The 18,390-nt window shown below is 32.9% G+C and overlaps 1 protein-coding gene across 1 annotated transcript in view; it reads right to left on the bottom strand.

The window, feature by feature from the left end:
* LOC106664896 (alkaline phosphatase-like) overlaps positions 1 to 18,111 on the bottom strand; it is a 445,922-nt gene extending 427,811 nt beyond the window's left edge. Inside the window, exon 1 of the mRNA XM_014390962.2 lies at positions 17,999 to 18,111. Coding sequence (XP_014246448.1) covers positions 17,999 to 18,068 — 70 coding nt within the window. The 5' untranslated portion in view covers positions 18,069 to 18,111. The remainder of the gene's footprint in view (positions 1 to 17,998) is intronic.
* Positions 18,112 to 18,390: the final 279 nt, after the last annotated feature.

Here is an 18,390-nt window from a genome sequence, read left to right as displayed (position 1 = left end):
AACCTAAATTTAACGTCAAAATCAAAGAAAATATATATTTTTTGTCCAAGCATTGTGTTTTGGTCGTTCACTTTCTTTATTGTCTCATTTTTATGTTTTTTGTTTTGTTTTTGTGGAAAGATTGAGTGGTAAAAAAGAAAATATCTGCGAAAGGGTTGAGAATCGGACACCGGTTCGTAGGAACTTTTTGTTGTATTTGAGGTATATAAGCACCTGACGAACTTTGTCGTTTAGTAGTGAATTGGTTCTGATCATATACTAGATATTTTTCTAAGTAATGCACCAAAGTGAGTAATAATTTTCGGTCAATTTTTTTTCATTTTTTCAGGTCGAATTTCACTGTTAATATTTTTTTTACTGCAACTTGTTAACAATAGGCAACATCTCTCCAAGTTAGATTTGTTTAAATTATAACAAACTGGTATTTTTACTCCAACAAGTTTACAGAGAGAAGGCGAATAACGATCCTACATGAATTTATACTATGCGAAAATAAAAAATAACCAAGATCTGCATTCCAAACATTCCTGTCATAATAGTTGGCATAACTTGCATACCTTTCCCATACAACACACCGTACATATCTCACAGTCGCTCTCTTTCTCTCTTTCTCTCTCTCTCTCTCACTCTCTTTCTTTCTCTCTCTCTCTTTCTCTATTTATCCATCTATGTATCTATCTATCTCTAACTATTTCTACCTATCTATTTATTTATCTAGCTATCTATCTATATCACTCTCTTTCTCTCCCTTTCACTCTCTCTCTCTCTCTCTCTCTCTCTCTCTCTCTCTCTCTCTTTCTATTTATCTGTCTTTCTATGTATCTATATGTCTCTAACTATTTATATTTTTCTATCTATATATCTATGTATCTATCTATCTCTACCAAACTCTCTCGCTCACTCTCACTCTCTCTCCCTTTCACTCTCTCTTTCTCTTTCTCTATTTATCCATCTATGTATCTATCTATCTCTAACAATTTCTACCTATCTATTTATTTATCGAACTATCTATCTATATCACTCTCTTTCTCTCCCTTTCACTCTCTCTCTCTCTCTCTATTTATCTATCTTTCTATGTATCTATCTATCTCTAACTATTTCTATTTATATATCTATCTCTACCAATCTATCTATCTATCTATCTCTATCAATCTCTCTCTCTCTCTCTCTCTCCCTCTTTCTCTCTCTCTCTCTCTTTCTATCTTTCCCTTCCTTTTTCCTTCTTTCTATAAATTATTTAACTCTGACTAGTTTGTAAGAAAAAAAATAAAAGAGATCATTTAACAGTAATAAATCAGACAGAAGGACAAAAAGAAAATGAAGGAACAATGGAATTCACTCATTGGATACAGACAATCCAAGAATCTTTTAACCAATTTTGGTGAGAAAGAAATCACAGAATGTGTCAAAGGAAGCAAGAACAGACTGCGAATCCTAACAGGATTTCTAACAGGACCCTGAGACTAAACGGACACTTAAAGAAAATTGGTACAGTCCAAGATGGCACATGCAGATTCTGCAAGGAGGCAGAAGAAACACCAACACATTTACTAACAAACTGTGGAGCTACACTAGCCCGCATGAGGAAATGTTTTGGGATGTATAATGCGACCATAGAAGAGCTTCAACCACTGAAACCGGGCATATTAATCAAGTTTCTTGATGAAATAGGACTCACCGATGTGCTTTAGGCAGAGAACGGGGAATGGAATAGCTCTTAAAAGGCGCAGTATACCATACCCTGGAAAAATTACATCTACATCTACAACAGTAATAAACCTTTATGTAAGAATCATCATAGAAGCAAATTCAGATTTTGAAAAATGTACCATTTAAATAACAATGATTCAATATTTATCTGGATTACTTGGCGCTTGCCGATTATCATTAACATAATTTACTTTACTTGCCAATTTTTTGTTATAAATTATTTTTTACATTATTGTTCTATTTGACAGTAAGTTTTCTCTGAGGGTAAAATTATCTTTGAAACCTTGATACATGGTGATCGTTGGTTCACATCGGCTAATTTTTATTTATGAATTTAAAATTTAAACATTAACCTTCTAAGTTAGTTCGGTCTTTCTTTTTCAGAATAAGAACATAGTTTATCAGGGGGCGACTTCTAAGAAAACTAGTTTACGATAAGTCAAACAGTCAATCCAAACTGTTACTTGACGCCAAGTCGAGGCCTTTCAAGATTGATGAGAACGAGTTTTCCCATTGAAAAAGGAGCGAGTTAGCAGTTAAACAAAATGTCGGGAGGTGTTAGTGATAGTGGATTTGTCCTTTCCATGGTTTACTTGAAAACCGGCGGCCTCTCAACTTTGAGACTCAGGGTAAAGCACCTCTTCAAGCCCTTTTCCGAGGGATAAATCAAATATCCAGTGGATACTGTTCGACATTCGATCCGCTCCCATTACCAGATGCCTAGTTCTTTTACAATGTTGCCTAATGGTAAACTTTTCAATTATTTTCAATTATTTATCTAACTTCTACAATTTTGTAACGAATAAACAATATACTTTTTTTCAAGGAAATGAACAAAAATTTACATTTAATTAAAAAAACTGGGCTTTTTTTTCTCTGAAGGAATATATAGTGTAATTGTACAGTCGATTGTAGATGTTGGTCTGTGAATTGGTGAATACGTGTTGAACTGGGGGCTGAGATCTGGGCAATACAAGTCTGTGCACAGGTGTTAATAATGAAAAATATGACAAATGCACAGATTAACATACACTTAGATAGTCAGGCATAAAGGCACGAAATGTGATTTGGTGGTTAAATTGCCTGGTTAGCAAAGAAAACACAACGAAATTACATTAAAGTGGATTCTCGAACATCAATGTATAGGAGGAAATGAACAGGCAGTCCAACCAGCCAATAAAGGGGCAACCGCAACCCTCTCATCCAGGACCAGAGCTACAACTAAGTACAAAGGAGAGTGCGAAAATTAGAGAAAATGGCTTCAGAAAAAATTCAAGCACTGGGCAAAATAAACAGGCGTGAAGCATGTATCGTTAATCCATGCTTTTGTATTGTTTTTTTAACCCAATTTGTTCTGCTTTGGGCTTCAGAACAAGTAATGGAGGTTCTTGTTACATTCGGAACATATTGATATGTCTGATCATGCCTGTTTGGGTCAGTTACACTCAGATTGCATTGTTCCACAATCAATTTGTACAGAAAAAAAGTATTTTGTAATGAAGGTATGTGGTATCTTTTATTCGGACGCTGCCGAATGGGACAATAATGAAAAACAAATTCTGCAGATCCTTGCTGCTTAGTAATAAAAATACAAAATAAATAAAAAGAAATCATACAAATAAAACAAAATCCTAATTTAAAAAAAAAATTATATTCCTTTCTAAAAAATAAACAAACAAATTATAAAATATAAAAAAATCTCAATCAAAATAACCATACAAAAAGAGAATTAAAATATTTTCTTTTTTTCCAACCGGTTAACGTTAGATTATACGAAGTAGAAGCTACGAGTGCCTTCAAGCTACTACTCTTAATAGCGAAAGCAGCGCTAGTATTTCTAAATATTTGTTTGGCAAATGAACTATTTGCATTTTTATATAATACAAATCAAAATACAAAATTTTGTTGACTTAACAATTTAAACAAATACAAAATAAGAATTTTTTAAAATAAATTATTGTTTGTTTGAAAAAAATTACATTTTCTTCATTGTTAATAATAACAATTTTACTTGAAAATTACAACATAAAAAGAGATAAACAAAAGGTCAATTAAATAAAAATTGTCGTGATTATCATGGCAATTTTTAATGGGAAGGTACAAAAGAGAGTGCACAAAAAAGGTAAATAAAATAAAAATAACGTCAAATTGACAAACAAATTAATAACAAAGCTAAAACTATCTGAAATGTTCGATTTGACTAGTTGCTAATTGTTAATTATTATTATTATCCAGAAATCGTGAGATGCGGTCTGGTGTGATGTAGGTTTAACAAAAACATTTTCTTATACAAAAACGCCTTTTTATACCGACATCCTTCCCCACCCCTTCAAAATCCAACGTATATAAAAATAAAACAGCAATATCTCACTGGCACTTTCAACACGACACGCACGAATGGCACAATTACACAGAAGACAAACATTTTGAGTGAGTAGAAATACTTTGATGAATATAAAAAAATATATATTTTGCATTGTATAAATTCACTTTTCCACATCCTAAATATATTTGGTAAATGAAAACAACGTTTGTAAATCCCAGGCCCTGAAGATGATCTCTATAAAGATCGAAACGTTGGCGCGATAAAGAAAATGTTTTTTTCTGAAATGGACATCACACCAGACCGCATCTCACGATTTCTGAATAATCATCAACAAACTGTCACTAATCACACATACGTTAATTATTATTGCTATTATTGGTTTATATTTAAATTTAAGAAGGTAAAATTAAGCTTACTGAACGGTCGAATAATAATATTGTATCATCTCCTTTAGGTAGGATTACTCGGGTAAGATTGCTTATTCCCAAAAATCGGTGCAAAACGATTTTAAAATTTTTAAATTGTATCAAAATTAATTATGGATCAATATGCAAATTGTAAAAAATTAATAATATTAAGTAATTATTAATTAATTTATAACAACTTGTTTTGTTTGGTAAAGAGAGAAAAGACATTTTTTTCTTTTTTTTACGAGGGTATTTTCACAACAAATTTATATAAGCCCTCGGCATACTAGTGAGCCCCCTAGATTATTATCTTATTAATTTTACGCTCTGCTGTCGCAATGTAAGAAATGGTCACATTGCAATTGAAAAATAACACAAAAAAATCAAAATTTCTCAAAAAAAAAAATATATTTTAAAGGTATAATCAAATTAATTCTGTATATTATTATTATTCTATGGTATCTAGTCTACAATATTTCTTAAAAGATACGGTTCAACTCCTCCCTCTCATCCATCGCTCCATAACTTTACTTTTTGAGATTTATTTACTATTACTAATATTATGATTTATTTATAAGTTATTCTCTGACGACCTATATAAGACGCAGATGAAGAAAGTTAGGAATCCTTACTTCACCCTCCCAAAAAAAAGTTTATATATGTGATTAATTATTTGTTTGAAATGATCGCACGTGAGACCTCTAGGAAGAAAGCACACATCCTTCTCTGTCGAGCTTTCACCATTATTTAAAGCCTTCATTAGGACTTAAAATACATCGCTAAAAATATTAAACCGAATTTTAAAGGATGTATTTCCTAGAGGTCTGATTAAGCCTTTGAAATATAGCCACAACGACATAGAATTATGCTGTTTTCCTAGTGACCTCATGCCTCTTTTTTTCAATCCAACTATTGGCACATATTTACTACTAATTCTAACATCAAATTCCTAATTTAATTATTATAAACGCATAGTTCACCGACTCGCAGGACTACAAACACGATAAACTTATTTAGGCGTTCACAAGTCATTTAATAAGGACCTTCTTTAGTATTTCTTGTTTTTTTTTTTAAGTTATAATAAAATAACAATGTCAGATGATAAATGTAATAATGAACGAGGAAAATGTGCTTATTTTCCTGCCTTGCACAAGGAAAGGATTTGCGAGATAATTACTTGGAGCAGGCCTATTTATAATTTTTTCTTTGCGAGAAAAGCTTTAATTTAACAACCCAGAATTTTATCCTTACTTCACCTCTGCATTTATTTACTTCAATAGATTTTTTTTACTTACAAGGGGACGAACAGGTTGGTGTGTCACGGACCGAACCATTTTTGGTGTTTCTACACTCCAAAATATCGTTCACGTATCCCCCATTTCTTGTGCATAGGCCCTAGTATCGTCAAAAAATTGTAAAAGTTGAAAATTTTTGATGTATACTATTTTTACTTCGTCGTTCTACTTACTCAAATAAACGAATATATTATTTAACAGCATTTTTGCTATCAAAATTTATCAATAATATAAAAATTTCTAAAAACTAAATATTTTTCATATGAACTAGGCCATAAGTGTTTTTTCGTCAAACTAACATGAAATTTCGTTTTCGCACCGCTAGAAACCCCTAAATATAAATTTTTGTACTAATTTAAATTTATTCTGACGTCTAAAAATTTCCCCAATTTTAAAAAGTCGTTCTCCGATTATCAGACTGAATTCGCTATATTTCAAAAAATTGCCAAATGGATTTTAACGTCAAAGATACCTTTTGAATGAAGAGAAAGATCGCTTTTTAACGACGATAAAAATGTAAAAACGATTTTTCAAGAAGATGCATAAAATAAGAAAATATTTTTCGAAGAATTAAGCTCCTTTTTTACAAGGAAATAATAGTCCGATTTTAATGTTTGATACAGTTATAAAAATTTCTTGAAAACGAATTATCAATAATAAAATTCGGTCGACTACCTTTTGAGAAAAATGATGCTAGAGCTTGCATTAGGAAGGTCAACTTTTTGACACGAATTTTAAAATAATCGGATTTGTTTTAAGTATCCATTTGTAAGATGTGTTGGGAAAAGATTAATTAACTGAGTACTTACTGCCTATAACAAATAATGAATAAATTTGCAATATACTATATAAACCAAAGTAATATTTAGTGACCGTTAATTAATGATTATTTAAAAATCTTAAAATATGGTCTGGTGGTAATGTATGTATTTGTATAATTTAAACAATGTTTATAAATCCTATGGCCTGAAGATGACCTCAACAAAGTTCGAAAAAAAGCACGATAAAAAAAAATGTTTTTTTAAAACCTACATCACACCAAACTGCATCTCACAATCTTAAACGAAAGTACAAATTTATTTGGTTCAAATAAATTATTTCCTTTAACACCTATTATTTTGATTTCCTTCCTTGACTTTGATAAATATTAAATCTTCAACTGATTGAATTGGAACGTTTGTCTCACATATGAATTCTCAGAAATAAGCGTTTTATTTAACCAGAACTTTGGAAAAAATATATTTTTTTTAAAGTTGAAAAACATATTATGGTGATTCTAAACTACTACTTCCAAACCTAGAGACCAACAAATTTCAGCAAACGTACAAAATAAAAAACTTAAGGAAATATTGAATGAATTTATTAAACGTGTTTTTTCCACCTTACTAATCCGTCAGCCAAGGTTTTTTCCTTTCTTCCATCAATTTCTTCATCTATGAAAAAAGTAACTAAAATAGAAATTACACCACTAAAAAGGATATTAAATGGAATACGTTTTCTGAAATGTGCTGGTCTCCAGGTTTGGAAATAGTAGTTTAGAATCACCCATAGTTCAGTTTTTCAACTTCGAAAACAAATCCTAAGTTCTGGCTACTAAAATGTTTATTTCACTATGTTTACAAGTTTAGTATTGATCACACTTTATTGGAAATTCAAGGTAGTTTTCGATGGTATCAACGGATTTTTACAAAACCGTTAGTTTTGCAGTTATAATTGTTTATTTGGAAGCAAGGTCTTGAAATCTTAAAAAATCACTAAAAGTGGAATATCGCCGAAACCGCTGAAATTCGGACCATTGTTAATTAGAACATTTTGGTTCCATTTTGAATATAAAATCTACTGGCAAAGTTTGTAACACGAGTAGCCGAACACCCTGTATAGATATAAAGTAGCTCGTAAGTTTTTTTTCAACTACCAAGGAGACGACCAGGTTTGTGTGTCACAGATTGGGCCAAACTTTTTTTGTGAGTGTACACTCCAAAATATCGGACGTGTATCCGCCACTTTTTGTGAATATATCATTTTACAGCATTTTTAATGTAGATTGCAATAAAAATATAATAGAAGCTCTCAAAGTTTATCAATAACCAAAAAAATTTAAAAACCAAACATTTTTCAATTAAACTAGGTCTTAATTTTTTTCTCGTGAAACTAATATGCAATTTTGTTTTAGCACCTCTAGAGACCCATAAATCATTTTTGTTTGAATTTAAATTTATCAATTTTTTGACCACTCAAATTGTTCCGCTTTTTGAGAACTCGTTTTCGGAATATCTGATTTAAACGGCTATAATTCAAACACGGCTAAAAGGATTTCAACGTAAAACATTTGAAAGAAGAGGAACGTTCTCCGTCTACACGAACAGATTTCATCCACTAGTAGTTTAACACCAGTTCTCTGGAAGATAATTATTTATTTTGATTGAAACGTCCTTATTTTTTGGAAAGTTAAATTTTATTAAACCTATTAGATTTTGTGGTCCAATTGACCAAATAACTTCTTTCAATTAACCAATTTTTACGTAAGATATTGGTTGAATTAAAAAAAAGGCAAATAGGACAGAAAATTCGAAAGGTAGGTTGAGATAGGAAGTTGATGTCCGAGCGGATCGAAGTCACGATAGCTCAAGTGGATAGTGCAGCGGCGTATTTCGCCGAAGGTCGTGGGTTCGTATCCCGCTCGTGACACTGGCTTTTTTATTTCAACCAATTCTTACATAAATATTAATTAATTGAAAGATTTTATTAAACGTTGTATCAAAGACAACGGAACGAAATGTCGTTCTGTGTTCATTCTTTCTCACATTTCCAAGCTTTATGAACAAATCATTACTCATAACAACTCATAGCCCCAATATTTAATTATTCACAAAAACAAAAACTATAAACAAGATACAGTCAGCTGGCGAGTCTTCCTCGCCTATCATGCTGAGGATATTTAAACAAATTCCTCTAAGTTATATGATAAAGACTACTAAAACGTGCTATTGTTAGAACTTAAATTGGTCGTGATTAATGGATGATTTTTCTACTGAATCTTTAGTTATTTAACTAACTAGGAATAGATCAACGAGACAAATAATAAGATACAAAGCCCTCAAAGATTAATGTGTCTTAATATAACAAGAGCAATACATATCTGCACCACTACCAGCAATGGAAACCGCACTCGACCTTCCACCTTTACACATTTATGTACAAAAGGTGGCTTTCGAAAGTGCCAACAGACTTTTCAGATGTAAGGAAATGAAGCATGATCTAAGAAAGAGCCACTATAACAACATGGACAGAATGAAAATAAATCAGATGACCATAAAGGTACCGGTCTAAATGAGAGAAAAACTCAACTTTGCCGGAACCTCCCAAGGGGACATATATCTATGTTTATCAACAGACCTTTGGAAGAATTGTAGCTCCAATCTACAAATTGGCATAATTAAGTTTTCAGGGATTAAAATTTGTTTGAACATAGATTCAGTCCCAACATTTTGTAAATAATTATTAAGAAATCGTGAGATGCGGTCTGGTGTGATGTAGGTTTCAGAAAAACATTTTCTTTATCGTGCCAACGTTTCTATCTTTATTGAGATCATCTTCAGGGCCTGGGATTTGCAAACATTGTTTACATTTAACAAATACATTTAGGATGTGGAAAAGTGAATTTATACAATGCAAAATATATTTTTTATATTCAATCAAAGTATTTCTACTGACTCAAAGTGTTTGTCTTCTGTGTAATTGTGCCATTCTTGCGTGTCGTGTTGAGAGTGCCAGTGGGATTTTGCTGTTTTATGTTTATATACATTGGGTTTTGAAGGGGTGGGGAAGGAAGTCGGTATAGAAAAGACATTTTTGTATAAGGACTCGGCGTCTTTGAGGTGAAAAGATCCGCCGAAGGGAAACAATGGAAATATATAAACATAAAACAGCAAAATCTCACTGGCACTCTCAACACGACACGCAAGAATGGCACAATTACACAGAAGACAAACACTTTGAGAGAGTATAAATACTTTGATTGAATATAAAAAATATATTTTGCATTGTACAAATTCACTTTTCCACATCTTAAATGTATTTTTTAAATGTAAACAATGTTTGTAAATCCCAGGCCCAGAAGATGATCTCAATAAAGATCGAAACGTTGGCACGATAAAGAAAATGTTTTTCTGAAACCTACATCACACTAGACCGCATCTCACGATTTCTGAATAATTATCGATTAACGGTCACTAATCCCCACACATTTTGTAGATATGTATATGACTGTGATGACCTTAAGATTGGCGAAAAGCTTGGTAGATAATAATTGAATTTTTTTCATACAAGCTATACCGAGATCCAGAGTGTTCCAGAATATGTTTAATGTTATACTACAAATAACGTTCAAAACTTATATTTTACATTTCTTCTACGACAAAGCAAAAATCCCACCTATAGTAAAATTGCATTTCTCTGCCCAGCGGGGTAACTGGACATAAATACTTATTTTAAACCCGTCTCTCTTAATAGGAATCGAAGTAGAGTTTCGGCAGGTTTACAAAAGAGCGAGACCGGCCGGGAAGCACGTTCCGAGGAGTATATCACCGCTAATCAGTTGGCCTTAATCAACGGACCTGCTTTGTATTCTGTGCTGAAGGGCAAGCAGCGTAGCCCTACGAGGCCACCTCTCGCCAGATAGGAACATTTTTCTCTGCCTGTTCTTAAACCTTTTTTCTGTTCTATTTTTTTTAACTACCGAGTTTCTATTTCTTTTACGGCCCTTTACACAAACCGCTCTCCCTATTCGAGTGAACCAAGGCAGACTAATATTGTTCGACCTGTCAAGAAAAAAGCTCCGATGCTTTATTGGTAAGAAAGCTCATAGTCTTCTGGAATATTGTACCAAAGCTGTTCACTTGCCAAAAAATCTCGGATTAACATGTCTCACTTTTTTATTGACAAATCTTGTATGATATTCTTTTATACAGGAATATACCTGAAATCAGTAAAAAATATGTTTAGTATTTAGTGACCGTTAATCAATGATTATTTGTAGTTCGTGAGATGCGGTATGGTATGACGTAGTTTTAGAAAAACATTTTCTTTATCGTGCCTACGTTTCGATCTTTATTGAGATCACCTTCAGGGCCTTTTTTCACATCCTATATGTACTTGTAAAATTTAAACAATATTTATAAATCCCAAGCCCTAAAGACGATCTCAATAAAGATCGAAACGTTGGCACGATAAAGAAAATGTTTTTCTAAAACTTAGGTCACATGAGACCTCATCTCACTATCTCCAAATAAGTAAAAAAAAAAATATTGAAGGAATTAAAAAAATAGAGGTGATATACTCCTCGGAACGTGCTTCCCGGCCGGTCTCGCTCTTTATTCCACTTATTATGGACAAATATTTAAAAATATTATTTAATAAATAAATAAAATAGCCAAATAACGAAAGAACATTATAATAACGAAAGAGCGTAAAGAAAATGTCCCGAATATAACTATTTATTCATATTGTTAAGTCCACGGTAAAATATAAAATGGTATTCTATTGATGAATATTTAGGTAAAAAGAAACCAGGTATTCCGTGGTATTGCCGAAATGTCCATCCTTAAAATTTAATTAATACAACCAATTTAACTATTACGGAACACCTGGTTTCTTTTATCTAAATATTCATCAACAGAAAAGCATAATTACATACAGAAATTAGGGATTAACCCTAAAGACATCATCCAGTTCCTTCATAGTTTTTTTTTCCCAAGAATATATGTCGTTTGTCCAGGATTTTAATATTAATTGTCAGAAAAATTTAATGTATTAACAAAAATAAACTTGCATTAATTTCAAGTTATCGGGTTGTCCGGAAAATAATGCAGGATTTTGGTATTAAACAAAAAAAAAGAAACTAGTTACTTTAAAGCAATGTTCTTTAATCAANAATGAGTAATCCTGTAAACGTAAACAGAATATTTTATATAGATTTTTTTTAATGAAAACTTAAAATCCTGCATTATTTTCCGGACAACCCAATAGTTAGTGTCCGAGTGGATCGAGGTCACGATAGCTCAAGTGGTAGAGCAGCAGCGTATCTAGACGAAGATCGTGGGTTCGAATCCCGCTCGTGACACTGACTTTTTTATCTCAACTAAAAACCTTCATTACTTGTATTAATTTTTTATTATTTTTTTTAATGATTTACCAGCAGCAGCTTGTATATTGCTTTTAAATATATAATCATACAGACAGTGTCAGTTAAATTATGAATTTTAAAAAAGGTATAATTGGGTGTATACGCGCGCTCAAATGTATACAGACATAAAACAATGTCAGAGTTTCATGAAAAATAATGAAACGAAATATTATGTTCTTCATGTTGCACAAAAAGTTATGTCCATTAAAACGGAAAAAAATATGAACAGACCACGTTAACAATGAAGAATGAAAAGCCAGTATTTATAAGGCAGCTTGTCCAATGGACCCTCTAATGAGATTCAGTCCTGCTTTCGACAAAATACAATTCAATTCAGATGGCCGTGGTAGTAAGTCGTTATATTATCATAGGACTTAAAAGAAAAAAAGAGGCGTTATTAAGTACGACATTTTATGTTTTAATTAAACCTTTCTAACAATTCAGTCTTGTTAGGTTGAGTGAAAATAATTGAATAAATTTAACCAAAAAAAGTGTTTAAAACGAGAGAACGGAGTTTATATATTGTAATGTTTTTATTTTCCATTAGAAAAGTCATAAATAATTTATAATCAATACTATTGTACGTTTTAACACATGTGCGATATATCGGGAATGTTGTAAAGATGATTTAGATGGTCAGGAATTTCTTTTTAAAGTATAAGAAACTCTAGATTTACTGGATAAAATAAAACTACCCCGGTGCCATAAATCTTATGCGTATGGAGAAAAATTTCATTGTAATTCTTTCGTATTTTGGATTTTATCTGTTAAATATATTAAGAGGATATTTCAATTTATTAAATTAAATTGAATGTTGAATTTTCCGCTGAACTGCACGATTTGAGAAAATATCGTAATATATACATATTGAACTAACGACAGAAATAAGCATTGACGTTAAAAAGGATCGAACATATGTGCCACGTCCTGTAAGTTATACAGGGGATCTACATACTGATAATTTCCAAATATGATTTGCATCCGTTACATGCCCTTCCAGATGTTTCGCTACTCAGGACCCTACTCTGTTTTCGCCCCGTCGGATCAAGCTCGGTAAAAAATATCGGGTAGAAAAGGTAGCCCCTTTCGCAGTACGTCGTTCCCGGGTATATTGATGTTTATTTGTAAAGGGCCGGGTTTCTTTGTTCCAACACTTCGACATACGTAATAAGGAAAGTTTGAACTGAAACGGGCCCTGCTGTGTAACGATAAGGAGGATGGGGTCTTTCCAACTCAAACAACCGAAGAAAATGATCCGAGACAATAATTCGACAGTGAAACTTTTCGGATAATAACCTTCGGTAGATAAGAAATTACCTTCTGCAAGGCCGGGTGTCCGATACTTTGGCTACCGTTTGCGGTATGCGGTTAGAACTATAAAAGACAGTCGCTTAACAGGTTTCAAATAACTTGTGCAAAAGATTACTAAATTGATGCAAAAGAAAGCTAAAACCAGTCATTATTTATTTTCATTTTTTTCATATTAATAACAAGTGCAGTAAAACAAGGGCAAATAATCTAATATAATTTTTTTGTCACTTTGTAATTAATTATTTAATTAAATGTTATCAAGGTTAAGTCAGAAACCATATTTTAATTTCATTACAACGACTAAATTTGTATTGCTGGCCAAACCTTGGTCCTTCCGGCCGTACACAGACGAAGGGACTGCAGGAGCCGAGTTATCGTGTCAGACCCTTGGTTACAAGGTCGTCGGTTCGATTCCCATCGACGGACGTGAAATTTTCTGAGTGCTCCCTTCCCCCCCCAAAAAAAAAATCAATCAATCGAAGACAATATGAAAGAAGGTTTCACGTATCAAAAGGTCGGACAGTATGTGTCTTCAGAGGGAGGATCTGAATAGAAAAGGGAACTTACTATTAATATTGGTCATGATAGGGTTACTTTCAGGCCGAGGTTAGCTTGTGTACGGCCTTTGGAGAAAAGTTGTTAGAACTGTCTTGCATAATTGGTAAGATGTGATTCCTTGGGTCTACACAGTGAGCGAGTACTACCACTAAGTAGGAAATTCTCGGCTCGTTTTGAGTTTGAATGGGGATTGCGTTTGTAGCCCTGTTGGGTGTTACGTTCCAGGATATCACAGCGAATAATGAAGATCGAATTGCTGAAAAAAGGTCTAAAACTGCCGTCTCTTGATCGGGCATAAGCATCATATCGCATTCGTTAACTCCTTTCCAACCGATAATTGAGGAACGAATGTTTGAGTCCCATGTTCTGATTTTTGGAAGAAATAGATATGTTTTATCGCATATAGTATATCACAGATATCTCGTCTTATGTTCATTGAGAAAGAATATTGATGTATAGTGTAACAGAGCCAGCCTAAGGCGGAATATTGAGCACCTAGTATACCCGATGCCGAGAAAAGTCGTGTTCGATCCTGTACACGTGTCTATATATGTACAAGTGTGTGCAGATTTGAACTTAGTAGTTAGTACTAGTAATCAGTAAAAACAAGCCTCGGTTGTTCGGTACAACGATATTGGGGTTTAGTTTGTTTTTTGACGCGTATTTTTTTAGTTTTGCCATTATTGTATTTTTACCTATCCATGTTTATATTTTTGAGGACCATAGTTTATATTTTCATACTTACTTTCCATTCTCTCTCTTTCTCTCTCTCTCGCTCTCTCTCTCTCTCTCTCTCTCTCTCTCTCTCTCTCTCTTCTTTTCTCCTTCGTTTTCTGTTTTTCTATTCTAGCTAGTTAGCTTTCTATTTCTTTATTTCTGCAATTTATCTATCTATCTCTATCTCACTCAATCTCTATCTATCTCTATCCATCTCACTCTATCTCTATCGACGTCTATCTATCTATCTATTTATCTATCTATCTTTATCTCACCCACTCTCTAACTATCTCTATCTATCTATCTATTTATCTATCTATCTCTATCTCACTCAATCTCTATCTATCTCACACTATCTCTATCGACCACTATCTATCTATCTATTTATCTATCTATCTCTATCACACTCTATCTCTATCTATCTCACTCTATCTCTATCTACCAATATGTATCTATTTATCTATCTATCTCTATCTCACTCTATATATCTATCTATCTATCTTGGTATCTATTTATCTATCTATCTCTATCTCACTCTATCTTTATCTACCTCTATCTATCTATCTATTTATCTATTGGGTTGTCCGGAAAATAATGCAGGATTTTGGTATTAAACAAAAAAAAAGAAACTAGTTACTTTAAAGCAATGTTCTTTAATCAAANCTCTGCCTATTTATCTATTTAACTATCTATTTCACTCAATCTCTATCTATCTCACTCTGTCTCTATTTACCTCTGTCTATTTATCTATTTAACTATCTATTTCACTCAATCTCTATCTATCTCTATCCATCTCACTCTATCTCTATCGACCTCTATATCTATTTATCTATCTATCTCTATCTCACTCAATCTCTATCTATCTCACTCTGTCTCTATCTACCTCTGTCTATCTATCTATCGAACTATTTATCTATCTATCTCTTCTCACCCTATCTCTACCTACCTCTATCTATCTCTATATCGGATTAAAAATTTCTATAGATTTTCATCGGAGGGCCCTTTGTCTAGTATTTCAGTGCTAATACCCTGGATTGACCGGTTAAAATGACTACTTGTAGGAATTGCCACAACAATTGAACAACACAATCGGAAAATTTCGCCTTCATATGAACATACGTACTGTTTTTCTCGTACTTTTCACTCCTGTATATTAATAAACAAACATTTTGGGAAAGGTAAAATGAAACGTTTCGTTATGTTATGCAGGAATCATACATCAAGTTGATTAAAAAAATAACTCAATACCAGAACAGCCAACAAACTCCGGTTCTATTTTTTTAAAGGTTTTAATTTTTTAACAGTCAAAACTGTATTTCATTATATTTATGAAATTATAGAATTTTAATTACACTTCAATTTGTTTTGACACATCTATGAAATGAGTGGTGGTTAGTGACCGTTAATCGATAATTATTCAGAAATCGTGTGATGCGGTCTGATGTGATGTAGGTTTCAGAAAAATATTTTCTTTATCGTGCCAATGTTTCGATCTTTATTGAGATCATCTTCAGGGCTCAGGATCTGAAGATGATTTCAATAATGATCGAAACGTTGGCACGATAAAGAAAATGTTTTTCTGAAACCTACATCACACCAGGCCGCATCTCAAGATTTCTGAATAATCATTTATGGAATGTTTATAGATTTGTTTATTGGCACACATAAATATCATATGTATTTACACTATAAACTCTTAGAAAATTAAACTCAACACTGTTTTGTGAGACAAATTTATATAAAAATTAATACTTTTTTTAAAATCAATTTTGATATAAAAGCAACATTGGTGAGTAGACCTTGAGTTCAAATTTTTCATTCGCTTTGTATTTGTTTCTGTCAGAGTATCAAGATTATTTTCGACTTGAAAAGAGTCGTTGTTATGGTTTATGCCAGTGTTTCAGGTTCCGGCAATAAACCGTCGAGCAGGGTGATCGTAAAGTCAGGGTCTCCCTAATTTCTGAATGAAGGTCTGCGAGCCTTTATTTCCGGCCATCAAGTCATTTCTGAATTAAAGCTTCTTCCGGTTCTCCCCGGGAGAAACCTACCCCTTAAAACAATACCTGGATGTAACTTTGGTGAAAATTCAGTTAAGAAATGAGAGAACGTTCATAATTTGTAAACTTAAAACGATAAACAGTCGGCCCTAGTCCAGAGTTTTCCTGGTTTTGATATTGATGAATCCGGTCTGGAATATTGATACGACTTATATATAATACTGGCTCATTTCAATATCAAAACAATGTAAAGAACCTATTCATTAAAATCATTTAATAATAACTACAGAAGCACGGATTAAGAAATATGCAAAGTTGCTTTGAAACTAGTCATTTAATTTTTCCCTTAAAAAAAAGCACAGAAAGGTCATATTGTGATTATAAGATGATTATTTTTAAAATCGTCTTTGGAACATACTTCAAGGCGGCCAGAAATGAAATATCAGACAAATTGGTTTTTAAAAAGTCAAATTAGTAGCATTAATGAGAGGATGCATTATAAGAGGTTCAGTGAGACAAGATTTGGTAGGTTAATGCTTAAATACTTAACCAATCTTTATGTACATGGCTAGAAACAGAAATCAACCCCTCAAATGAACATTATTTAAGTTAACATTTTCCTTAGCCCTACAATACTTTACCTATGCGTACCAATCGGCACATAGCGGTAACGTAAAATCGATTACGCAAAAAAAAATATCATGCATTCTAGCATAAAAAATATCCGTGTTAACATATTTACGCGTTCGAAAGGAAAAGTTGTAACGTTTATTATTCAGAAATCGTGAGATGCGGTCTGGTGTGATGTAGGTTTCAGAAAAACATTTTCTTTATGGTGCCAACATTTCGATCTTTATTGAGCCCTGAAGATGATCTCAATAACGATCGAAACGTTGGCACGATAAGAAAATGTTTTTCTGAAACCTATATCACACCAGACCGCATCTCACGATTTCTGAATAATTATCCATTAACGGTCATACTGTATACAATACACAGTTATACTGTAATACTGTTATTAAAAACAAATTACCTTTATAGATGTTTTGGGTTTTTAAACAAATAAAAAAGCAGACAAAAATTCTGTTCAGACTCAAAGGGATTTCAATAAAATTAGTTGTGAAAAATTGTATTCTAGTCTGCAATGTGACACTGCGATATTGATCATCTTGTACTAATGCTCTGACGGTATTAGACATCTCTGACCACCTGCAAACATGCAGGGCTGTCCATTCTTCGTCTATCTGTCGTGTACAGTTTCTCCACACATTATGACATTGGCGTGTTTACAGGACACTGTCATGTAATTAAATATTTGCACCCAATAAGAAAACAACATGCCGTGCAAAAGAGTGAGCCATATCTTCAATTGAAAATGGCGGATAAACAAAAGAAAAATCTGATTACAAAGTGCCACCAAGATAAAGAACCCTAAACAATATCAGCTCAAAGAAAAAGCTAAGATTTCTTTAAATAATTAGTTAAATAAATACCTTGAACAATATTTGCTCCACACATGGCGAAGTAGAGGAAAGCAGCCAAAAATACTGTAGCCTGCATCATCTCTAGTGTATGGCCAATCTACATCTTTTCTGGTTGAACAATCTGAAAACGAGAAAAACCTGATTTTAATAAGTCGTAATGAAAAAAGGAAATTAGAAAAGTACGGTTGAAGTGGGTTTGAGCTTATGTGAATAAAAGGGCATTTTAGTCATGTGAAACGGGTGAAAATGACTTAAAATGTCACATATATTCCCTCCGGCAACCACAAAAGGGAGGCAAATGACGTTACTCCGCCCATACGAATCAATTTCAGTCGGTTTTACGTAGATATCCTATCGTTCAGTTCATATATAACCCCCAACCGACAACGACGGTAAGCTTT

This window comes from Cimex lectularius, unplaced genomic scaffold (assembly GCF_000648675.2).
Source record: "Cimex lectularius strain Harlan isolate CLEC.00 unplaced genomic scaffold, Clec_2.1 scaffold52, whole genome shotgun sequence".
Classification (NCBI taxonomy): Eukaryota; Metazoa; Arthropoda; class Insecta; order Hemiptera; family Cimicidae; genus Cimex; species Cimex lectularius.
This window is presented reverse-complemented; position numbering and strand designations above follow the sequence as displayed.